Raw genomic sequence first — 26,401 nt, 5'->3', positions numbered from 1 at the left:
AGCATTTTAATTAAGAAAGAAAGAATAATCTTTATATAGATTTAATTATGATTGCCTTTATGGTATAATAATGTTTTTAATTTATAGAATAAATTGTCAGAATTATAGGTTAAGAGAAACTTGGAATTGAAAAACGAACGTTCAAATTATGCGCGCGCAGCGATGTGCCATCTATGAAAGACGTTATAATTCAAAATTTCAATCAGTTCGATTCTTGCGATTGTTACGAAATATTTCGTTCGTTTGGTATGTAAAATTTCATTTTTTAAGAAAGTTATTTGTGTTTGCAACCTTAGTAATTAATATTTATATTCCGTGGTAATGTAATGCTGTGAATAGATAACAGTAATAGTGGCAATTGTGAGTAATATTGATAAAATACTTTTATTAACGTAATGGCAATCGTGTTCAAAATGAGTGGATTATAAAAGAAATAGAAACAGCGGATTTGCAAGAAAACGAAAAACAGTCTTCTATTGGTAAGTCGCTTTATTTTTGCATGTCTTTTTTAATGATAATTTTTGAATTATTAACGTAAATGAAACAAGTAGAAAATTTGTTATATTATAACAGTATCGATAAAAACTTAACGTGAGCAAAACAAATAAAACGAACCTTCCCTCCCTTGTTCATTGTAGTAGGGATATTTTAAGTCTACAAATAATATTACCACCACGATATTTTTCATTTTTATTTATTCTATTTTATTAAATTGTCATAGTATATAATACACAAGTGAGACATTCATTTATTAAATTCACTTATCAAGCAGAAATAATGTTCTCATTCGTGGAGTTACGTTTACTGTTCTCGTTAAAAAGTCGATAACAAAAGGACAGTACATGTTTCTACGGAAAAATCACAACTTACTAGTACATCCTGCTTGAAGGACAATCAATAAATACTACTGTTCTACTTGTAAATGCATTTGTATCGTTGCGTGGAACAGATACTCTAAAACTCATGATGGGCAAGGCGGGGTTTGGAAGTCGAAGGGGATGAGAAACCTAGTATCCGAGAAACACATAATAATATCACGCACTCGGATTGTTTTCGTTCAACGAGAAAAAACATCTAAAATATCTATAGTAAAAGTCTCAGGGAGTTTGGACAAGTTGGAAAGGGGAAAGAGATGGGTTAGAGGGAGGGGGTAGGGGGAGCAAGTGATGCAATGCTGCAAGATCAAATAATGTCGTACTAATTATGTTTCTTTTTTTTTTGTTCCTTTTTCTCGTTTCTTTTCTGCCGTTTTGTAAGCTGCGTTAATACAATCGTTGAAATCGACACACATACTTTTGGGACACACACACAACTTTATTTGCCTTTAGTGGCTCGTATCACCTTGCAAATTTCAATCCACGGGTGTCCGTAGGAACTGCAAATGTCACAGACGTTCGACGAGCTTGATGATGGTTGACTAGGTTGGTGGCCGGGTGTACTCGGTGAGGATGACCCTTCTTTTTTCAATTTACACGTGGATGACGAGAGATGTAGAAAATCGACCGAGGGTGGTAGAGAGGCGGGTGCACGTGTTTTACGCGATGACGGTAATGTTGCTGAGTTGTACGACGATGACGAGTTAGACGATGGCAGTATCGAGGGCGATCGCTCGAGCGATGGAGATTTTGCCGCCTGTATTGACCGGCTCGAAGGCGACGATAGGCGTAGACACCGTAGAAGGTTGAGTCAATCATTGAGCAGACCTTGAGATACGCTGATCAGCTGCTCCTTCAGTACGCGGAAGGAGGGTCGCACTTCCGGGCAGTGGGCCCAGCATTTTCGCATTACCTGAAAATAAATAATAAATTAAGTCTCGTTGCAAGAGTTGTTACGAATATTATATTTTCAGATAACCGTATTCATTTCCTCTGGTAAATTATGTTGTGGCAAACCTCATAGACTTCTTTGAAGCAAGCTTTAGGTCTTTCCAATATGATTCCACGTTGCACTCTTTCAACAACTTCGGTGTTTTTTAGGCGTCCATAAGGCATCTTTCCACATGTAAATACTTCCCACATAAGTACTCCATAAGCCCAGACATCTGACTTTGAGCTGAAGCGAGTGTAATTTAACACTTCTGGGGGCGCCCATTTGATTGGAAATTTAGTGCCGCCACTGCTAGTATACTGGTCATCCAGTACATACCTAGGATACAATTGAGAAGTTTGAAAACAGTAAGTGCAAGCTACAAGCTTTAAGATGAAGAAAGAATTTTTACCTTGCTAATCCAAAATCTGCAACTTTCACTACATTTTCTGAGCCCACTAAACAATTGCGCGCAGCAAGATCTCTGTGAATGTAGTTATGCCTTTCCAGATAAGCCATGCCTTTGCATACCTGTAATTAAAAGCAGTAGTTAAATTAGCATTAATTACCATAATAGTTAAAACAATAGCATATTGATGATCTTTGAAGATAAATTTCACCTGTATGCACATGTCTAAAAGAAGACCAACATTTGCACCTAGAGTTGCTTCATGGCGACGGAGGTAGTTGAGCAGAGATCCATGTCGCATGTATTCAGTGACAATATATATTGGTCTGTCCTTACTGCAAACGCCATACAGCTGAACCAAATTCTGATGCTGAAGTTTCCTAATCAAAATAGTTTAACATTTATCCAATTTATCATTGATTCACTAAACTTTATTATTCCTTAACGTTGTAACCATTGTTAGTTGATTCAATTATCGACTCACGTCATCACTTTAGCTTCTTCTATAAAATCATCTTCAGACATTGTGCCTTCTTTCATCATCTTTACGGCAACGTCTATGGAACCACGCCATTTTCCTCTTCGTACTACTCCAAACTGTCCAGAGCCAAGTTCTTCCAATAAATGCAGTTCTGCTGGATCAATTTCCCACTTATCTGGAAATCAAAAAGCTATTACAGTATTTTGAAAAGAACACTAGATTACTGTCTAACAAATCAGAGAAAAATAAGAGACACTCCTTTGGAAATTTAACACTAAAGGATTACAAACCATGACTGAGGCCAGCAGTTGGTGGTACAGGACGATCACAGGGGCTGGTTTTCAATCGGCTGGCTAATCCACCGCTGTTATGCCTGTGATAGTTTACTAAATCAGGTATAGAACCACAGCAATGTTTCTCTGATAAATAAAACTCCCCTCTGGTGTTTTTCTTGATGTGATAGTGTTTCACATGAGGATGTGGACTGTAACAGTATGAATAGTTTGTTATTGACATTTTCTTATAATATTACTGTCTAAAGTAATACTACAAGTGGAAGTACTTACACTTTAGTGTAAAGAGAAAGCGTGTACAGTCCTTTGGTAGATGAATTACGTACAACAAAGCATCCTTCCTTATCCTCCTGCTTGAGCAATGATTCTGCACGCTGTCTGGACATATCACCCACGTACCACCTATGATTTGAAACATTATATTTTAATCACTATTCCACTACGTCGTTACATATACTCTTGAGAACTCTAAATTTGCGTTGAACAACATCATCTGCATACTTACTCATATTTTTGGAGACCCAGGAGTTCCTTTTCCTTCACATAGTTGCTGGGAATGTAACCAATGGATCTGAAAGGAAAATTGAGGATTACAGTTAATTGTTCTATATTATTATTTATATGCATTACTCTATAACCATTGCACAAGTTTAATTATTAATCAGCCTATCTTCAGAAGCATCATTATACTTCATGAACCAATATCAGATCATGTTATCTAAGTTTCAACAGAATTCAATTAAAAATTTGCAGTAAATATTGCAAACAAGTTAAAAGTAATATTATATAGCCTAACAAGCATCATTTTATTACAACTCTGCTTCATTTTCAACAATTTGTACTCAAATTGGAAGAAAGAAATTTTTACCGTGTATTTCATTTTAGTTCATTTTGATTGAGCATACAGAGATACAACATATCTGATTTTGTACTAGTTCCCCTTGACCCGTGTTTCCTTGGCACGTTTCATCATATAGCATTCACGAGTCGAATTGTCGGTCAACGCACAGCCCTAATCCGCTTTTGGCTACGCTAAGTAGTCATTAAGGAGTATGCAGAGAGTAACTTAAGCCTTTAAAAGCACTCGATTGCCGATGCGCAAGTTGCCAAGGGGATATCGACTTTTAGTGAACACGACGTTAATTCTGATTGCTTAATTGCCGAGGTCTGATTAATTTGAAATATAATCTGCATGGAATTTTGTACGCGATATATTCTACGTATCCGAATTAGTGCTTCGGTAAGTTGTAATATGTCTCTAAAGAAATTGTAATAGATAAGAATAAGTTGTGATAGATCTCTGAGGAGCTTTGCTGCAGCAAAGTACATTTGCCAGAATATTTTGTAAATTAATAAACCAATGAGAAAGATGCAGGTCGCAGAAACGGATGATCAGCTTAGGCGTGTTCAAATTGTATAAATGAAATATAAAGCTGCGTAATTCTTCCTTCTTTAACATTTTGATCCGAATTGTTCCCATTAGTCAGTGCACTCTTCTTGTCTCTGTTTACGTACCCATGTTCATCTTTGACCCTCCACCAATGTTCCTGAGTATCATCTAGCACCTCGTACTCTGCACCCTGGAACACAAGAAAATTGATTATTATCTATCTATGACCTTCGAATAATTTTAAATGCCAATGACGCGATCTCGATGATCCTCTGTGACCTTTAAGTGACTTCTTGATCGTCAATGTCACGACCTCTATAAACGTTCATGATTTTCATATGACCTTCAGTGTCAATAACACGACAATGATGACTAATCATGACCTTTGAACTTTGACTTCTATAACGTTCAAATCACCTTGGATGTTAGCGACATGACTTTGATGATATCTCGTTACCTACAAATGATCGCACAACCTCTATGATCTTCGAATGACCTTGACTGTCAATGATATGACCTCGATGACTATCGATGATCTTTAAGTGATTGTTAACTTCATAATTTTCGAGCGATTCTCAACGCCAATGAGCTAATTCTAATGGTCCTGGACATTAAGAAATTTCGGCACTCGACTGTATTCTCTTTGGTCTTCGACAATACTAAAGTGGCCAATCCTCAAAGCGAAAAACAGAGTCCTTCAAGTGCCATTCACTTCCAACTATTCGATTTTCTCGTAAATAAATAAATACTACAGCGGAGTTTTATATATAACATATTTAAACGAAACATTTGTTAATGTTTGTCAAAAATTTTTATCAGAATTTCAATTCATAACGTTCGAAGGCGCTACAAGAATTTTTTAAACTATTACTTGCTGAGAAATGTACAGGACGCGAATGACCCTGGTTCACCAAATCAGGGTACCGAAAGAACGTTTACTAAGGATTAAATTTCTACGACGATTTCTGTTTGTTCCTGCCCCTAGATAATTATTATAATCCAATCTGACCTTCTAACAACCTTTCCTCTTCCATTTTGCCCTAGGCGAGTACCGTCATGTCGCATTCAAAGGTACTAACGTCGTTCATTTAGAGATATCAGTTACATTTCCACAAAGCAAACACATCAGATCAACGAGAACTTTCACCACGACCTAACAACGCATTCAAAATTGCGATTTTCCACATCAATCCGTGAAACTAGTTTTTTTCTAAAAGTGGAATCCGGCACAATAAATGGTAACCACGGTAAACCTGTCTTTCACTCGACCTGCGATCGTTGGACAAGTAAAAATATGTAAATCCTCCGAAGAATCTAGTTCTTATTTTAGGCTACTGACCAACGAAAGTTAGAGTAGCTTCCACGATCGTTCGTGAAGGATACGAGGTACAATTTTTGGAAAATGGCATCTCGATGGGCTTAGAGAGGATGTTTAGGATCACTCGACGGCTTTTTGACAAGCTTTTTGTAGATTGGCCAAAAAATCGAACGAGGCTACGTGAAATGTGGACCGCAATTTCAATGTTTCGGTTAGCTGTATCATTCCAAAAGCTATTCTTCGATGTTTGCGCCTCGACCATGTACGCTTCCGTGTGCCTGAAACGATCAGTTTCGAAATTCGTAAGAGATATGACCTATTTCTGTGCTACTGCATAGGTCGAATTCTTCGAGTAATTCTTTATCGTTGTATTATTATCATTCGAGAGATTCGCACACTTTCTGCTGCGCTAGAACAGCGAGAAACCAGAGGATCAGATTAGGTTACCAAATAGATGGAAATCGATGGAACGTGTCTCGAATTTTTCGAATAACGAAAGGTCTCTATGCTGATCCTTTTAATTCGATTAATAGGAGTTTAGAGGTCTAGAGGTCCAGGGTCAAGTGAGTTGATGAAAATGAGTTTTCGAACGACGAGTGATCTATATCCTTAGTGTATCGAGCGATTCGATCCTGGTAATTCGACTATTCGTATGTTACTATTTGTCAAGTTGGAATGGTGGAAGTTGAGAGTCCCAGATGCCTAGATCTAGGTATAGGGTGTTCAGCGAATCGTTCAAAGCCAATGACACGCGCATGAAAATTCTTAAATAACGAATGACTTTCACCCTCGCTGTATCGAATCATCTGAGATCGTTAATCCGATATATTCACGGGGTACCCTATATCGCGTTGCAGCAGTAAAAGTCTAGAGGTCTAGAGGTCCAAGTTTACGACGTTCAATGAATCATCTAGAACTATAAAACGGTCCTCGGTTAATTTAGGATCGGATAAAGCGTCGTAAACGTTGAGTCCGACTGCTAATAGGATTCGCGGGGTGGTTTCTCCGCATATTAGAGGATAACCAGTGCCCACGGAATGTCAGCGATGTTGTTGCCTTCGTGGACGATAATATGATCGACGCGGGACATTATCGAGACCGTTATCCGACCGCAGGTCTGAACTGCGTGAAAGCTCGGTTATAACTTGGAAATCTAACCATGGTTTCGAGGCTTTCCACAGAAACACGCATTCCGGATCGAAACCGTCGCAGGATCGATGGAAACTTTGGGAAAGGACGTCGTCTATGATGATCCTTGACCGAGCTCTGGCTTTGTCAGCTGTATTTATCACGATCGTTGTGTATCTTTGCTGGTCGATATGTTTGTTTGACTCGACTCTATGCACCGAGATTTGATTTATCGTGCTATCGGTATCGAGCCTCGGTATCGCTCGACATGGACGACGAAGAACGCGATTAAATTCGAGTTAGCCTAGCGCGGTTTGGGCTTCGGTCCCATTCGGACCGCGTAATTTATCTACAATCCCGTTTAGTCTGCCTCGCGGTACAACATAGATCCTTATGATAACATTTACTTTGACATGATTCGCTTTAATCTACCGAAATATAATTTCATTCCCCGCGATACGAATCGGTCCGGTCACGTTCGATACGGTTTGATATCTACATATGTACGTACACATCTGTATAGCTCGATTCAGCGATCCGAATGGCACAATGTAATTCGGTTTCACCTTCTTTCCATACGGTACACAATGCGACTACGTTCGATTCGGCTCAAGTGCATGGCGGCACGATTTAATTCGATTCGATTCGAGAACAATGCGATTTGCCACCGCATACCGCGGTAATGTTCGCTTTAACGTCGGATCATAAACTATGTCGTTACATAGAGGCACTCTAGCTCCGGTACCGATTCGCAAGGATTTAAAGGCATAATTATTGCATCCTCCGCAAAGCACGAAAAGATATCCGGCACCTATTCGAAATCGAATATCGACTGTCTTTTGCTTCCATGCGATTCGGATTTCCGTTTCAATGGGGAATTACCGCGGTTTCAGATTTTCTGCGATGCAATTAAAACTGCATCGTAGAAGTAGAAGCCCGTTGAACGATCCCGGGCAGCGATCCTTTTACCGTCATCGTTTGATCGCGTATCGAATGTATCATACGAGCTTCCGAGGCTTACGGCTTTCGTTTCATGCGAATGGACGTTCCGGTGTATTTGGCGGGAATTTTGAATTTTTCGCGTTTTCTCCGTATTCCGTGAAAAATAGATGAAGCGAAATCGAGTTTGCCTTACCTTCTCGAGGGACAAATCGCCACCCTCGATCGCTCGAAAAGGGTACAGAGCTACCACGATCTTCGCTCTCATCATTATCTTGTCCTGTAACACGCGTTAGTTATGTTTTTAGGTTACCATGAAATTTAGTCATTTGTGATTCGCTGGAGAAATTAACCCTTTGCACTCCAATATGGCTGTCAGGCACAGATCATGTCAAGGGTTTTATTCCAAATACGTAACTACTGCCTAACTTTCAGGCATTCGGTACGTTTGCTAATATCGTTTACTAATTTTTGTATACCACGTAAGAGATATAACGTTTGTTAATACGCGAAATCAGGTAAAACGTGAATAATTTCTCTCGTTGAAATTCTTTTAGGCCTCGATTAGTCATTGATAGATAAAATTTATCTGTCGCGTAGTAGATTTTCCAAATTACATCGGACAAACCAAAATCGAAATTGCTTTAACACTGTTCTGTAAGAAATAACATTTCTGCGTATATCGTTAAATATTTCCTTTTCCTCTGAAATGATCTATTTTGCAAATTCTGGCGGATAAGAAAATCATAATTGCTTTGTGCAGAAAATATGGATAGTGGCTACGTTTTTTAAACATAACGCAAAATTATTCAATTTGCACTACGTTGTACTATTATTCAATTTACGTCATTAACTCGTTATTAAAGGAATAAAAAATATTTAGAAACAATTTCCCGATTATTATCCGCAATATAATTATCATATCTAGAATTCCACATTTCAAATCTCGCGCGCAAACATATAGCAAAAGTGCATTAGAGTTGCCGATCTACAGCTAGGCTAAAAAGTCGAAGTGGAAAGGGTTAATTATTATTACACGTTGCTTATTTAGGCAAGAATACTTTTCGAATAAAAACGTGTAATTTGTTTAAGGAAGAGTATCGATAAACAAGAAAAAAAATAGATTTTACCTTGGTCTTAGAAGATGGGGTCCCAGGAGTACCCCCTGGCATTATCGGTGTGGAAGGGGTCCCTGTAACAAAAAAATTTCAAATTTCCCATTAACAACCATACCATGATTTCTCTTAACTCTCTCGATATTGAATCGATATATCCTCATGGGTTATCCAAAAAATACTCTGTCCCATTTTTGACATAACATTTTCCTCTTTTCTTTTGTGCAAAACTACACGGATTTCGCGACAAATTAAAAAAATGAAACACGAAAATATTTTCATTTTAAGAAGAATTTGTTAATTTTAACTCTTTGCACTCGATGATGTTTTCTTGTCTACAGAAAACCAGCAATTCAAAGATTTCACTTGTAATTTAAGATAAACAGCATTTATGGAATAATCAATTTATAGGACCGTTATTACAAAATCGACGGTATATTTTAAAATAATAAATAAGGAATCGAACAAGAATATTTCGCGCATTGCTACGTTATTTTAAATTTAATGCATTAATTAATATCAATCTTTAGATGTATTACATATATTAAATGGACTCTCGAGTGCAAAGAATTGATACGTAGATATAACAAAAATTGCGTATTTTTCGAGGTATTTTTGGACAGAACCCGTGAAGCTTATATGATATTACGAGGATTTAATTCGCCAATATAAAACTAGGAAAGAGTTAAGAAGCACTCGCAGAATCTTTAATCCAGATGCAGACGTTCCCATTTCTTCGACGCGGCCGCCATTAAATCGTAAGTTCTCCGCGGCGCTGCCTTCGTTTCTTCGCCGGGATAATTATTGAATGTAGCATGGAGGAGACTTCGGCGGAGAGACCTCATAACTTATATCTTAATGAGCTTACGCTGCTCGCGATGTTTTAATGAATACTAATGAACTCTAAAATTTTTTCTCCCTACCGCCGAAGGAAAAGTCCCGCCTGCGAAGTTTTTAACCGTGAATAATTGGTCCCATTCTCGCGCGAACGGTCTATAAACGGGAACGGGAGAATGAAAATGGCCAACCTTTTTCTTCTCTTTATAATCATCCCTTTAATAAACAATATCGGCCATGTTTATCGCTTTTCCGATCCTTTCTATCCGGATAGAAAGGCTATTAAATCGGCTTAATTAGGATGGAATTATTAAACGGGGAAAGGATCTCTAACGAGACGCGAGTTACCATTTTGCTTTTTAATCGGCAAAATCACGGCTAAGTTGTAAATCCAAATCGGGTAAGGATTACACGGAATTCCGTTGCCGAGCCAATTAACCTTCTCCATCTCTCTCTTTCTCTCTCTCCCTCGCTTTTCATATTTTTACGGTTGGCAATTAAATGAAGATCGCAAGACAGCGTTTATCTCTCGGTTGGAAACTCAGACAACAATCCCGCAGAATAGTTCGGATAATTTATGCATCTCGCATTGTGCGTCTTCAGATCGTTGTTCATCCGCGGAATACAAAGACGAATTCGCTAGATTTACGATACTAATTACGACACCTTCGCGTGCATAAATTTCAATCGTTTATGAGCGGACGTTAATCTTCGGGTTGTAATCTTTCGTTCTACCGTAAGATAATTTCCATTGATATAACAGGATGGTTATAGCAACTGTAACGAAGATATACTCGAGCGACTTTACGGGAGATCCGTTTCGCACGCGTGCAAACGGCAGCCATTACGGGACGATGATTTATCAGTCGCTAAACATTCGTTGTGATATGCAAAGTAACTCCGACGAGAAGCATTCGATCGGTCGAGAAATTAAGAATAATTCCCCGAATAAAATACCGATATTCCTACGATCTCGAGTTGTTCCATTTACGACAAATCGCTGCACGATAAGCTCTAATAACGTAGGAGAGCATCCAGCGACGATAGGCTGCGATATATCCGTTCGTTCCTCATCATACACGCTCTGCATCTCGCAACGCTCGTCCCGGATAAAAAGGAACACGTGGAGGCAAGAGAGGGAGGGAGAAAACGGGGAAAAAGGAAGGAAAATCGCGACTAAACTTTCCCGTTTGCTGCGAACCGAGCGATTTATTTCGATATCAGTTGTTCCGACGGATATCACGCTAATATCTCGCTAAAATTTCGCTAATATCTCGCCGATATCTCGTCGGGGATCGTTTCCCGTATCGTTCTCATTTCTTGCCAAATACGTCACGACAATGGAGATCCAGTTTCGCTCCGTGTATTCCTCCTTCCCTATTTTTCCCCTTTTTCCCCATTTCTTTCGCCCCTGCTCCCTTTTTATTTTTCTCCGAGCGAACCGTCGCGCTTCAAACGCGAGCCTTATCGGGGAATATGGGCCTGGAATTGTTCACTTGCCTGGGAACGGGACGGATGAATGAATATTTGCAAAATTAAGCGGACCAGCCTGTTTCATCGAGAAATTCAATCTGCCGTGTCATCGTCGACTTTAATTTACATTTAATATCTTCGTGACGAGCAAGCCCGACCAGTCCACGTTTCATTTTTTCACCAGCAACGACCCGCCTATCCGGCTTCACCTAGAGGCTCTAAGAGCTTCTTCGAATACAGTGGTTATTTATTCTTTCGAACGCTAGACCTGGGAGTATTGCAAGTACCACGGTGAACGAAATTTGTGTAAAAATAGTATTATTTTTAATCGAAACGATATTTTTAACGATACAGAACAGTGAAGGTATACCAGAAAGTAAGACGGAGTGGTAAATAAAATACTAATTAAATAAAATTTGTATAAGAACGGTATTTTAAATTTGCCTGAAAGAAGTAAATTTCCAATTTAATAGGTACCATCTTTGCTTTTATTTTTCCGCACTATGATTTAATTATGAAAAATTGTAGACTGGAAAGGGGTTTAATTTTAATTAGGTTTTATACACCTGTTTCGTTCAGAATAAAATTGCAAACACTTCTAGGATTTGTACAAATCTCGTGCATGTTGTAACATGGTAAATACAATTTTAAGAGTACGATACGTGTTGCCCGTTTTCACGTGGTTTGGTATGAAACATCCGCAACAAGCTGGACTCGTCATTACAGTACAGGGGTTAATTACTCGAAATGTTCTGTTTTCATGAATTAATTTCTGCAGTGTTGTTTTCGGGGTTTACCCCATTCGTGTCTTATTACTTTTCTAGCTCCTTTAATGTTATTATGTTGGAGTATCAGGGTCAGTCGAAATGATAAATTTCGAATTTTTTGTTTTTTATAAACTTTTATAATCTTTGTTCTTTAATGGAGACTCTAATTATACGAGGTAATTATACGAGTGGTACCTTTTCATTTCCTTCTTATACTAGTTTAATTATAATTATCAATCCATACCTAGGTTCAGGTATATATTACAAGTTAGTACTCGCAGTGGACCCTAATCAGTGTTCCACGAGCATTAATATTTCGCGAATTTACTGCAAGTGTTTCGCGGAATTATGAAAGCGTACTACTCAGGAAACTATGAAACTAGCTTGAATGAACTTTAGTGCAAATTAACCCATTGCGGACGCGTGCTGCGGCGAACCGTTCAAGTATTCCATACGATTTTGTACCTGTGTAAGGATGGACCAAACATAGTAATTCGTCCCAATTTTGGTTTAAATCTTCTTCCAAGCGATTTATCGAATTTTCTAAAAAAGGATCTTCCGAACTGCTATATCTTTGTCATACTCCCTAAACGAGTGATTGGCACGACAACGAAACCCGATATTTTCGGTTCCACCTAATCCAACGCGATATTCCACTTTCGCATTTTCAATTACCCTCGAGGTCTCGTTAGCTGTCCGATTGGTCAATGAAAATAGGCGATCTCTCGATCCATCTATAGTTGGAATTCTAAAACTGGAACTATTGGAATAGTTGGAAAGATAACCACCCTGAAGCTTCCTTCCCAGTTGCATCCCCGTCTTCCATCCCCTATTCCCATGGAACCTACCACGAAGCGTCCAGAGACTCCTCGTAATCCATGATCCGGGTGAGCAGCAGCCATCGGACACCTCTCACGTCTGTATCCACGCCACTTTTCCGAAGATGCTATCGGCGAATCGTTGGAATGAAAGTGCGAGAAGCCCGCGAATCGCGTTCGAACTCTAGTTTCACACAGGCGACTTTCACTCGCGGAGTGACACTCGATGGAGTTTCGCGTGTTCCCGACGCCCAAGGTAGGACGGAGATCGGGACGTTGGGTCGAGAAGCGAAGAGGAAAAGGCCGGAGAAGGTGGTACAAGGGATGGTAGTCGGATGACAACTGCGAGAAACGCGGATGCAAGCAAGAGTGCAGGTGCGTACAGCGGCCACACTGGATGCCGGAATATCAACGGTGAGCGAAGGACGATACCACAGCTAGTCTCCACCCTGTCTAGACAAAATCAATGCGACCTCAACCTCCTGCATCCCCTCCAGCATCCCTTAGACGGTTCAACGTCCCCACGTGCGTGCCTGCCTGCTGGCCGCGTCCCTCTCTCTTTCGAACTTCCTCTTCATGTCGAGTTTCATTACCGGAAGCAGTCTGCTCCACTCTATGGAGTGTGTGCTAAGTTCACCGACCATGGATACAAGTTGCTACTTCTTCTTTTCGTTCTTGTCCTTCATCTGCTTCCACCTCTTCTTCTTTCGACATTCCTTTCCCCTTTCTCTCTCCTCTCCTCTCTTCACTCATCTTTCCTTCTTCCTCCATCGTTCGCGAGTACTCTTTTCGTTCGCGTGGATATACCAAGCGATTCGCTCCACTTGTTGAACTTTTTTAAATTTTCCCGCCAAAACGCTCAGTCAGCGTTTGCTTCTATAGGCTAGCAACAGATGAATCGATTAAGGTCACGAAATGGAAAATAGAAATTAGGAGAATGGAGAAAATTTTGGGTACATCTTGGTCTGTGAACGGACATATCCTTCGTATGTGAAATAAATTTCTACTTTTCGGTTTTTGGGGCTAATTGCAGGCGAATCGAGATGACTGCAAGGGTGTAATTTCTGGCTGTTAAAATGTCGGCGATTTTTGCGAGCGGATGGGAAATGTTTATTAACGACCGCTGCACCGACGCGTTTTTACGGATTTCGTTCCGGTGAAATACGGCTGTTTGGAACACCGATAATGCGTGTAAAAATGTTGCCGAGGGCAGCCATGGTTCGACAGTGGTACGCGACAGTGGCAGTGGCTTATGAACAGGAAGCAGTAGGATTTCGTTAACGAGTGGATTATTTCGCGTAGCGTTACGATTCTGTTCCATTCTCCTTTTATTTTTCGTTTTCGTTCATCCCCTTGTTTTAATTACCGTGTTCCATTATCACGAGTCATATTGTTATCGTAATTTATCTCGTCGAGTCGATGTGGAGGAGGGTTAGGGTAGTAAAGTTAGGTTCCTTGATGTAAATTTTATGAATAATAAATTTTGTGGATAGAATTGGAGATAAATTTGACTAATGAATTCTTGGGAAATGTATTTATTAATATGATATGCAGTAGATGAACCTACCATAACCTAAAAGATCATTTTTAACTTTTTATTGACTTAGTAGCTGTTCATATGAATTTTCTTCCACTATATATGTAGGTTCGTGATAGAACACGATCGAAACAATTAATTAACACCTATTCCCAGGTTAATATGTGAGTTTATACTCACTTTGACCGTGTCGGTAAAGTCACTTCCTTTCTCCATATACCTATAATCAGTATTTCAATATCCCTCGTTATTCTATTTTGTTAAGTTTTACTTCTTCTTCATTCATCGATTATGATTATTTGTTCATGGTAGGATTAGTGTTAACAGAAAACAAAATGCAAATTACTTTCTGTTACATTAACGAATCGTTTTGCCCGAAAGTCTCTTAATTTACTATCAAGTTTTAAGAAATATGAGCTCAAGAAAATAGGGTAGAATTACAGAATTAATAATCCCCAAATTTTCCAGTCGTTTTAAATAATTGTATGAATACTGGAATAATGACTTAAGACGATTGAAATGACGATTAAAAAATTAAACGGAGGCTGGTAAGTAGGCGATAGACTTTAACACGAGTTTGGAAATCTAGAACAGAGTGTTGCATAAGGTGTACACTCTTGTCAAACTTCTGAAAGCTCTTCGAGTTTGGAGTGTGCAACATCTTTTAAGCATTCGAGTGTATTTCTATTTGTTGGGGTGAATTCTGTTGGAGGTTACGTGCGTTATTGGCTGCGTTGGCGAGGCTATGTTTTGGGGTTGAATCGTTGCAGATGGAAAGTTCGTGGTATGTGGTTTTCGGGTTTTTACAAACATCTGTCGAAATAACTAGGAAGAGCTACTGGCTAGCCAGGGTGGGTCAACTGAACATAGATTCGAGCTCTTTGAGCTGTTACTCGATCGTAAATTATTTCGAGGATGATAAATTGGTCAAAGGATATTTTTCTTGCATCTAAATATACTCGTAATAATAATGAACGTAAAAGAATATTTAAAAACTTCGATTTTCGCCGATCATTATTGCCAAGAATTTTTCACAGAGAAACAGAGAAATTCTAGATCTCTCTAGAACACTATACTCCATCCAACGAGAAAAGGCGGGAAATTTAAACGAAACGTTCACCTGATCAGGTTCCAACTGAGTGGCTATAGAAGTTCTTCTTAGAACAGCTTCTTTCTTAATGCGAAGGGATTAGATTTTGATTTGTTGATAGATTAGTGTTTTACCAGTTCTCATTGAACGAGGTATAGGTCTATAATCCATCCAAAGAGACGAGATCGTTTCCAACTATCGGTCCATTTTCTTTAGCTGCAGGAGAGACTTGCTCAGTCAGTATCGATGATTCTCGAGGTTTTATTCATCGCGATATTGTTCGCGATGCACTATGGTTTTCATTTTCTGCTCGTATTGGCAAGTTCCACTCGATCATCTGCATTTGGGCCCGATCTGATCCCGTGTATTTATCAGATTCGGTATATCTCGTCTCGTTGGGCGAAATACAGATCTCCAGATGCCCAGAAACGTGCTGGAAAATCCTCTGGAACTCTAACACGAGAAACGTATCAACGATCGAGCCACCGCCATCGGGTACACGGCTATGAAGCTCTTCACGTGTCATCGAACAGTAAAAACGTGTTACCACGCTCCGTTTATCCCTTCGTTTCAGGCCAAGCGGTCGCATCCGCGTATCGAGACGAAAATAAAACGTTCCTTAAAGCACTCGAGAACGGGACGCGACCGCGATGCATTAATCTGAAAAATTGATGAACCACGATTCAACAGTCTCTCCTTTCTTCTCCAACCTACGCCCACCGCCACCCTGCGCCGCTCCTCTTTGGGCCGTTGAAGAAACAAAAGGATTAACCGCGACCGATAGAATTGTCAGGGTAATTGCTCGTTCGGGTGGCAAAACGTTCGCCAGGAACGCGAACTTGCATCGATAGAGAGGCAAACGAACGTGGAACAGGTGACCTGTTTCGTGCACCTCTCGGTGCACCTCTCCGTGCACAATGCTGCACACACGCGAATACATTATTACTCGCTCGTTACCGTCGGCTACCGAATGTTTTGTATCGTTCTCCATTTTTCCAACGACCCCGCGATGTCGCAAACGTTCCATGAATCTCGTTTGGTGACTTTGTCTAGGTTAGGTAGCCTCTGGGCTAGGGATTTTGACATGCGGGAGAGTTTGGTTGGGGTTTTTTCGTTGGTGATTTGTTTACGGAGTTGGGGGAAATTTCCTTTGTATTTTCAATATTATCACTGATGATCGAGTCGTTCATTTCTCGAATTTTTTAGAAATTCAGTGGCAAATAGTGCCTGGTACTTAACCTTTTATATTTAGGAGAAAGATATAATTTTTGAGGTACAATAAATTGTAGGAATATATATGCAAGTTAAATAGTAATAATTTCAGGTGATAGAATATAATTGTGGAAAATAAAAAAGTAAAATAAGAACAAAATGGAGGATCATTGTGAAATTGATATAAAATTACATAATATTCTATGGGGTTACTTTTCTAAGGTACAGTAAGTGGTAACCAAATATATCCAAATTGAAAACTAAATCAAATATTAATATTTAAGGATAATAAAATTTACTGAAATATGAAATACGATATATACGCACTGGTAGACAATAAGAAAATAAAGTAGAATAAAATAACCAGAAGAAACGTTATATAAATTTATATAAATTTCACAATTCAATTCCTTATGATTTCTCCCACAGGAGAATTCAATTACTTTCCTGTACAATAAATAAAACGTGATTTCTGTAATTTTTATTAATTCTCGCGATTCTTCGAGGAGATTTGCGATATTTTTCTTTCGCACCACCACATTCTTATTATCGTATTTTTTAATATAATTATTTAATGTTTCTCGAGATGTAAAGTAGGTAGCCTTTTATGCTTCACTCGGGTATCAATTAAAAAAATATTATTCAACCAGCGTGGAATAAGATGGAGATTCGATTAGACAAGGTGCTATTAATTTACCGGAACTTCGAGTTCCTCCTCGAGAAGAGAAATTTCGATCCAGTAGTTGCTGGGGAACGAAAACACGTTCGTTTCGATTCGAAACAGGGGTGGTTTGATCTCGAAACTGGGCCACGATTCTCCCGCTAATTTAAGAGCACTTTATTAATTTGTCAGAGGGAAAACTCGCGAATTTCCTCGACAAGCTGCGAGATATCACGTTCGCGTGGATCTTGCGGAATTTTCGATTTTAATTACGGAAACGCCGCAGTCGCGAGCCGTGTTTTCCACGGGAAAATCCGCGGAGTTTCACTCTGGCCGATGTGAAATTCCGTGTTGTATAATTGCCGTCGATAAGCATCTTCGAAGATCTACGCGGTCGAACGTGTTCCGCGAATTATCGCGAGGAGAGAGCCAGGGGAAAGGTGGAAAATGGAACTGCATTTCCACTGCGTTTTTCCGATGAAAAATCTTTGTCAGAGAAAATTGGACGATTCTACGTTTCGTAAGTCTATTTCCGGTAATCGAAATTGCAAATTAAAAATCTTCGAAATTGTAATTACGAGATCATTAAAATTACTATCTATGTTGGTATAGTGATCCTGTAATTAGTTAAATTTGTCGATATTTTGAGAATTCTAAAATTATCGTTATTGGAAGCCTTATTAAATTTATTAAAATTTAAAGATAAATTTGGAAATTATTTATTAACTCGATTTTTTGAGAATTTAATAATTTTCGTAATGTTCGTTCCAATTTTTTATTATTTCGATAATTCCCAAATTCCTGGTATTAAAATAATTCTAAATTAATTATACAGGAAACCCACAAATTACACCATTATTCAAGTGTCATATAATATGAAAACGATAATTTTCATCATAACTTTACAATATTATAAAAATTTCCAATCTCTGTCTATTCAAAGTTTCACGAAATTTCCTTCACTTACTTCAACTCATAGGATCTACAAAAATTCAAACGTAAAGCCAGGAACTACCCCATTTGAGTATCGCATAACATAAAAATCATAATCTTCACTCCAACTTCTCAATATTATACAAATTCCAAAGTTCTGCCCAGTTCGTTCCAATTTCTTATTATTTCGAAAATTCCCAAATTCCTGGTATTAAAATAATTCTAAATTAATTATACAGGAAACCTACAAATTACACCATTATTCAAGTGTCACATAATATGAAATCGATAATTTTCATCATAACTTCTCAATATTATAAAAATTCCCAAACTCTGCCTATTCGAAGCTTCACAAAAGACCCTTCACTGACTCCAACTCATAGGATCTATAAAAATTCCAACGTAAAGCCAGGAACTACCCCACTCAAGTATCGCGTAACATCAAAACCATAATCTTCACCCCAACTTCTCAATATTATACAAATTCCAAAGCTGTGCCAATTCAAAGCCTCGCGAAAGACCCTTCATCTACCCAGATCGTAGAACCTATGAAATTCCAAGCCACTCGAATATCACATAACATCAAACTCCTCGCTCTAACTTCTCAATATTATAAAAATTCCAAAGCTCTACCTATTCAAAGCCTCGCAAAAGACCCTTCACCTACTCCAACAAAAATCCATAAAGACCCAAAACCTAGGCTGAAAAACTGCGAAGCACCACACAGCACCTGAAGAGTTGCAGCATCAAACCGGGTACGTGGAATCCGGTCATCTACCTCATCGCCACGACGACGATGGACACCGAGAAAATTCCCTGTCATCGATTCCAGTTTACCGTCTATCCGTCCATCTAGACGTCCCTCCCTTCACCACGGGTCTTCCCATTGTGGACCCACGGAACCAGGAATACCTCGATCCCCGAAAAGTTCGTGGGAGTGGAAGAGCGAAGACGAGAAGACTGCTATGCTCTCGTCGATCGAGATCCGGAATCCGGCTGGAGATCGTGCATGATCACGGTTAGAAGAGGAAACTCGGTGCACCGAGGATGATCAATATTCGTCGCATCGAGAGGAGAGGGTGTAGGCAGGTGGAGGGTGGCTGGCGAGGATTCCTCGTACCCTACCGTGCAACTGTTACTTCCGCGAGGACTGATCTTCCGCGCATTGAGAGTTAAGCGCTGGAACGTCATCGGGGAAATCTTTCCACCCTTTTGCAGCTGAAAGCTCCATTGCCGCGTGATTCTGGATATTATTATTGCACGAGCCGTTCCCCGGAGGGTCCACCAGGTTTCCTTGATCCGCGACGAGGTCTTCCAGGCGTCCGTATTATTTTTCCCTCCCTTCTTTCTTACCTTTGTTTTGTCGGCAGATTTTGCCGGCAGAGAGATTGCTAATACCTTGAAAAGGCAGGTTGGCGACGGGAAAGGGGCGAGGGAGGATGGAGTGGATGTCGGAGGTTTCTCTTCGTTAATAGAATTTATGGGACCGAGAAGGATCAAGGGTTCAGGAGGAAAGGGAAACTTGAAAGGAGTTCTTTCGCGAATCTGGCAATGGAAGCATTATGTCTTACCCCTTTTTAGCGTGGCGTGTTTATGGCGCGATAAAGAGAGGCTCGCTTTTGGATATCTGGGGCGCACAAATCAAGCTATAATGATCCGCGAGTCGAACTCCAACGCGAATGGCGGATCACTTCCTCCAGGGAGTCGTTATTTCGGCTAGGGAACAGTGTGCTGGTTGCCGGCTTCGCTTTCACGAGGATTTATCATATCACAGCTTCCAACGTGCGAATGTACAGGGTTTGCACACTAAATTCACCCTTTCGCACAACCATCCGCCTTTGTTCCCTTCCCTCGTCAATTTCATCCCTTGGCTGATCGAACTCAGCTCTTGGTAAGTTCCAGACAAGAAACATTTTGCTACAAGGTGATTAACAGTTGAAACTTTGCAGCTCATACACGTATGCACATAAATACAGTCGTTGCACACGTTCGTCGGATTATCATGTAAGAATACAGGACTCCTATTGCGATTTTCAATTAGCAGGGTTTAGATATAGAGACTCAGTCTTGTGTGAGACTCTTGGTAAGGAAATTGTTGAAAATAAGAATGTCTGAACTTATATACGAAAATCAATCTCTTAGGAAAAATAGATATGTCTTGGAACTATGCGTCGAGTGCTACTTCACGTTGTAGATGAGAATTAGGGGACCAGGACGAGCTGCAATTGCATACCCTTTTTCATCACTCTAGCTTTGTCTCTAGCTTTGTCTCACGGTCAGAATACAGAAGATATACCTTCCTAAGAATAGAATAAAGATAGTTATTTCTTTTTGCCTATAATCCCAATAGAAATCGGCCAAACATAAGTGCCACGGGTGAGAGGCATGGTTCGTAGATGTAGCCTAACGTAAACAATATCGGTCACGCTCGTGGTCAATTTTCGTCGTTGTCTTTCCGTCTCAGTTGCGTGTTATTCTTCAGCACGTTAGGACGACCTGGCTCAACGTGTGACCGATTTTGCTTTCGTGCCACTTTTGCCATCGTGCTACACACCCCATCGGAACTCCGACAGTTTTCGTAACGAGAGTTTGGTGAGTGGTATTTATTTTACATTATTACAATTTTGTCACTGCTCTGCGAAAAATTTGGGATGGGTGACAGAGTGGTCTGTGTGACCAATAGTAGAGGCATCAGTTCGAAGGTTTTCAAAGGTTGGACACAGAGAAGATACCTGCGCGTATTATATCAGGCTATCAATTTACATAGTTAGAGAAATAGTATAATAATTTAGACGTGCCTCTGCAACGTTTAATTATTTTCATTAATCAAGCTCGTGGTTAATTTTCGCCTATGTCTTTATATCTCAGTAACGCGTTATTCCTCGTCACGTTGGTACGAAATGACTCGACATTTGTTGTTGATTATGGCACGTGCCATCGGAACCTAAACGGTAGAGTAAGAGGTCACTGGATTCAAAGGCAGATCCATAGTTTAAACATACCTAAACATCGTAGCTAGAATTCCTGTGTCTTCGTGCGATATTTTGATGTATGTGTGCATTTCTACATTTGTATGTGTGTATGTGCGAGCTGTAAAGTTTCAGATGCTCAGTTTCCTGCTTAGACGGTATCATACTCTCGGTTGGTAAACTCTGTCCAAGATATTTCCTCAGAAATTGAATTCCCTGCAAATATTATTTTGTGCGATCCTTTGAATCATGAATCTTCGATGTATGGTGATCATTCTCTTGCAATTATTATTTCCCACGCGTCATAATTATTGTACGAATATACACATGGAATCACCATGAATAGTAGAACCATTATAAATAAAGCTGCGTTTACTGCTATACTTAAACACGTATTTTATGTTAAAATTACGATAAAATTAAAAATTTCGGAATAATGCGATTATAAGAATTTAAGATTCGATTGAAGATTCCAAAGGACGAATTCGATTTGCAAAAGGACGAACCTGTAGCTAGTAACAACTACCTCATCTTCGAGATTCGCGAGACGAAGATTCGAGGCTCTGATGAGGGATTTATGCACGATTTATGGAGAACGTTGGAGGAGAATGACGAAAGATTATACGAAATTATGGAAAAAATGTGGGCGACGGAATAATCCAGTGATTCGAGGGTATTAGTATTCGGGACTGTCGGACAGCAATTTCGCGCGAGCAAAGTTTGAATCGGGGTACCTATTTCTCTTCGTGAAATACCTCCGTTCCGTCTCATTCTCTCATAATTACGCTTAAATACTGTCGGGATAGTTATGTCCTTGCCGTCGAAAATTGGATTTCAAAGGAGGCTGATTGCGTTCTGTCTCTAGGAACTGCTACAAACTCCGCGTGCAGGGAAGACGCGAGAATGAAACGGTCCTCGGCCAATCGTGTTTCATCGTGGTCGCGTAATTCGATAAAGGGATGCGGAATTTACTTTATTATTTCAGGATATTACCTTAAGATGTTAGTTCAGGATAATGGCTTAGTTCGTTCCTGCGTGATAGTGATTGTAGAAATTGAAGCAATTAAAGCAGTTTTACGGATGGAGATGCTCGTGCTGCGAGTTGTGAGATAGGTCAGGCGTAATTTTCCGGATGCATACGCGAACCATGTGGTAAATTAACTACTGATTCCGTGGTAGATTCGCTAAATGTATATTATTCGGTCGAATCGTGTGCGTTGAAATACAGGAAGAAAGAAATTACCAGACGTTTGGTATTAATTTCTATAGCGTACCTGTGCAACAAATTGGTCTATACTCTTTACCATAGCTTCTCTACGTATTTACGAGGTCGCAAGCGACGTGTACGTCTGTCCATGTCGTGTTTGTGTATTTATGTACCCGTGTTTGTGTCTCTGTGCATGTTTACCGTGTCTGTGATGTTGTTGTTCTAATTAGGGTCATCCGATGGCGTTGTTGTCTCATTTCTACAGCATGTGTAATTGAAAAGAATTTTTCTTCTATTTCGAACAGCCATTTTTCAAATCCCACTAGAAAATATGGATCTTCTGTTAACTATACATTTAACATTTCATAAAATAATTTATTTTATCAACGTCCCTATGATCTTACCTTCAACTTGGACTCTCTGGGCTCGCTTGTTAATCTTCGCGTTATTTTACATATCTAGTAACATCTAGTTCTATCCTAGTTTTATTCTCCATCTTTTCCAATTCCGTCTCTTTCGTACAATGCATAGTAGACGTATTTTTATTTTTCTCATCGTGTTTCCTTAGCCTTGGCTGTGGTATTAGCCACGAGGGTGTGTTCTTGGGGTAGGTCGGTGCATAAACAGGCGCGACGCCTTGGTCTTAGGTTTTTCCGAGTAAATACCGCGCAGAGCTGAGAAGTTGGCACTAGGAGGGAACGCGTGTGCCAACTTGCCGATGTCTGGTCGTAAAGTAGGTCTACCTTGGCTGATACAATCGCACGTACATAAATAAATCCTCTTACAACTTCCCAGCGAGCGTTTACCGACACGAATTTACACAGTCTTCGTTTACCCACTCAGTCTCATTAACGCCTAACATAAATTTCGACCTACACGAGTTAAAAGACTCGCTTCCACCGTGAGAGGCTAGAACGTTCATAGACCGGGGGTCTGGTCGAAATTCAGCAGGTCGATGCGAGGGAAGTAAGGACGCGGCGTGGATCCGGGGCGGAAGTGGCCGTAGGCGTATCCTGTCCGGTGATATTGCCGACCTGGCGAGCACGCAAAAGGCGATTAATTACCGTTTCTAACGAAAGCGGGAGCGGCCCGGCCGGTGCACGTGTACCGGTGCATTGTGGTCCGGTGACCACGAGCATGCATTGTGCACGAGCAGTTGGCCATAAAACGGCGGCAGCCGTCCCGACGCGTTCGCCATCGGCCTCCAAAGACGTCGAGACGCCGGGTAATTACCGGTCGCGCGAGGACAATAGGGAATTTCAAGTTGTTACGCAAAGTAACTAGACTTCCCGGCAGCAGGCGCATCGGTCTCCGTTACGCAATCGCGTCGCGCCTTTTTCCTTTTTTCGACATCGTCGTGATTCTTCCCTTCGGGTCACGTGATCCTTGAAATTTTAATTACCCTCGCGAGTTGCGGAAGCAAAACTCGCGAAGATCTGGTGCGCGACCGTGTCGGTTTTCTTGGGACTGTATTCTGGGTTTGTAATTTCTATCAACGAAGTGAACTCATTCTGCTAATATCTTTATTGGATTTATATTAAATATGTTCATTGGTTATTCATTTTATTGGGAAAAGTGGTTAACTTTACTTTCCGATTTTCAGCTATTATAAATTATAAATTTAAATTCATTAAGCAAATTGATCTAAAATTGATTTCTATAAATCATTTTAATTTTTGGATATGTTAGGATTTCTTGGTTGGTGTTTGATTTAACTATTTGACATAATTTTCTATTCTTCGTTTTTTCGAGTTAATCGATTTTGCGTTGAGTGAGAGGAGTATATACAGGGTAGTTCAGTGACTTTTAAGGTATCTATTGTGTGATGATGTTTTATATAAAAAAGTCGACTATGTAAAAGAATGTATATCTATAGGTGTTGTATTTTTCATTTCAAAATATAAAAATAAAAAATATTTTTGATTGCAAAGCAGTATTAATCCTTATTACCCATAGCTTTGGCAGTTAACGAATAATTTTGTCTCGTTTCTCGAATATATTTTTCTAAAAAATCAGTCGTAGTGTGCAAGTTGCGTGGACCACCCTGTATATATGCGACGAGGAGGATAATTAATACGATCGTTAATTATGGTGAAAATATCGTTGGAGTTTGTTAGTCGCGAAGACTTCTTGCTCATGGCGTAGACATACGATTATGTAATTTTTCATAAAGGCGCGAGAAAGTTCGGTAACAGTGATAAATGGAAATTATGACGGTGACTGCGTTAACTACACGATTTTGAAAATTCTGAGATATCCCGGTTGAAATTTACGTGCACGTGACATATTTTGCCAATTTTTCGTCGTATGACCGTATTTCTATGCGAAACGTATACTCTGCTACGTGATGCAAAGCAGTCGTACCACTATGCGACACAAAAATACGTATTGCTATGCGAACATATCGCGTTTCCCGCGGTACCACCTGAAATATTTCCTATAGTTCAAAACCAACGACTATCGTGCTTTTTCATTGTGCGTCATGCTATGATAGTTGCGGCTCGTATTTAACCCTTTCGCCACGTTTGCTGCGTTGCGCTAGCGTTCATCGAACAGCCATTATAGAGCACGGTGATATAGATGCTAGTATTATACGTTCGAACAATAGCACTACTAGAATATATAAAAAAGATGGAAATCAAACGCGAACCTATGAAATGGCTGTTCGATACGTGTTCATCGAGCGCATAAGACTCTAATTTGGGCTATGATTATAATCGATATCGGAACCTTTTATAGTTTCCATGTTTCGTATCGACTAAGTCGATATTGGAGAAATAATTTTTAATATCACTCGAAATGTCTATGTATCAAACTTTAATGATTAATTTGGACAGTCGTTTCTTTAAATCTCTAAGGTTCTAAGTCAGCAAATCGATAGATATATTATTCCATCATGTATCAGTCGAAGAAGGTTGAAAACCACTGTTCTAGGTTTTCACTCTTCAAGTGTCTATGAACATCGATTCTTCTATCTCGATCGAACTTTTAAATTGTAACCGGACTGCATATATGCTATTTATTCCCTGAGTGATTAGGTGACTACCAATTTAATTGACTTAAACATAGGGCTTGTAAAAAAGATGGAAAGAAGTAGCGAGAAAAAATCGTAGATGGACTTTTCAGGGGTCTCTAGAAAGAGGGAAATTTCCTCTATAAACTCACTGTAAAATAAATGGCGATAAAAATTTTTCAAGGTCCGCAGAGTTGTTTGAATTTCACAATTTTTTAGGGAAAAGGTACCTTCAGTTCTTTATCCCCTGTGTTAAAATAAAGATATATTAAAAAAGTTCGGTTTAGATATATATATATATCTCTAGAAAGAGGGAAATTTCCTCTATAAACTCACTGTAAAATAAATGGCGATCAAAATTTTTCAAGGTCCGCAGAGTTGTTTGAATTTCACAATTTTTTAGGGAAAAGGTACCTTCAGTTCTTTATCCCCTGTGTTAAAATAAATATATATTTAAAAAGTTCGGTTCAGATGTATGAAAATAGGAGTTTCGTTCTTTAAAATCAGCCTAAGTTGGGTATCATACGATTTTTTTCAGCGAAGTTACAGCTACTCGAAGATCGGCAATTTTTCAACCAAAATTTTCCGACCGAGTTTATTCATAAAACCACATTTGTATCTGGATAAAAGCTAAAATGAAAACTTCGAATTCAGTTACGTACTTCTACCGCTATAATTCTAGTGACAAACGAGCCAAGTTTCCTCGCGAAAAAGAACTAGCGTTCAAAGTAGCTCTAAAATCCACTTTTGACTACAACTCCACGTGCCGTTAAGCTGCCGAAGATCCAATTTAACTTTCGGAACGTTGAAATTTATTTCATCCGATAGAAATTACTATATGCGAATTCCTCCACCTGTCCCGGAAGCAGCGTCACGGCGCGCGTGGCGCCCTCGCTCCTCGTTCGCCGGTTTAATTTAACCAAAAATAACTCCAGCCGTTCACCTGCGACCCAGCCGTGCACCCGACTACCTAATTTCTTAATTAGTATACAGATAGACGCGTTG

General features: G+C 39.6%; 1 protein-coding gene across 1 annotated transcript in view; it reads right to left on the bottom strand.

Annotated features, from left to right (window-relative positions):
- Positions 1–948: 948 nt before the first annotated feature.
- The window catches only part of LOC108550798 (tyrosine-protein kinase Btk29A), an 86,081-nt gene continuing 60,628 nt past the window's right edge, over positions 949–26,401 (bottom strand). Inside the window, exons 2-12 of the mRNA XM_017904666.1 lie at positions 8,895–8,956; positions 7,961–8,044; positions 4,505–4,569; positions 3,495–3,560; positions 3,263–3,391; positions 2,987–3,180; positions 2,700–2,871; positions 2,427–2,595; positions 2,219–2,337; positions 1,893–2,145; positions 949–1,788 (exon numbers count right to left, since the gene is read on the bottom strand). Of these exons, the coding sequence (XP_017760155.1) occupies positions 1,687–1,788; positions 1,893–2,145; positions 2,219–2,337; positions 2,427–2,595; positions 2,700–2,871; positions 2,987–3,180; positions 3,263–3,391; positions 3,495–3,560; positions 4,505–4,569; positions 7,961–8,044; positions 8,895–8,956 (1,415 nt within the window). The 3' untranslated portion in view covers positions 949–1,686. The remainder of the gene's footprint in view (positions 1,789–1,892; positions 2,146–2,218; positions 2,338–2,426; positions 2,596–2,699; positions 2,872–2,986; positions 3,181–3,262; positions 3,392–3,494; positions 3,561–4,504; positions 4,570–7,960; positions 8,045–8,894; positions 8,957–26,401) is intronic.

Source organism: Eufriesea mexicana, unplaced genomic scaffold (genome assembly GCF_001483705.2).
Source record: "Eufriesea mexicana isolate 0111107269 unplaced genomic scaffold, ASM148370v2 scaffold474474846, whole genome shotgun sequence".
NCBI lineage: Eukaryota > Metazoa > Arthropoda > Insecta > Hymenoptera > Apidae > Eufriesea > Eufriesea mexicana.
Note: the sequence above shows the minus strand (reverse complement) of the source record. Positions and strands in the feature narration are given on the sequence as shown.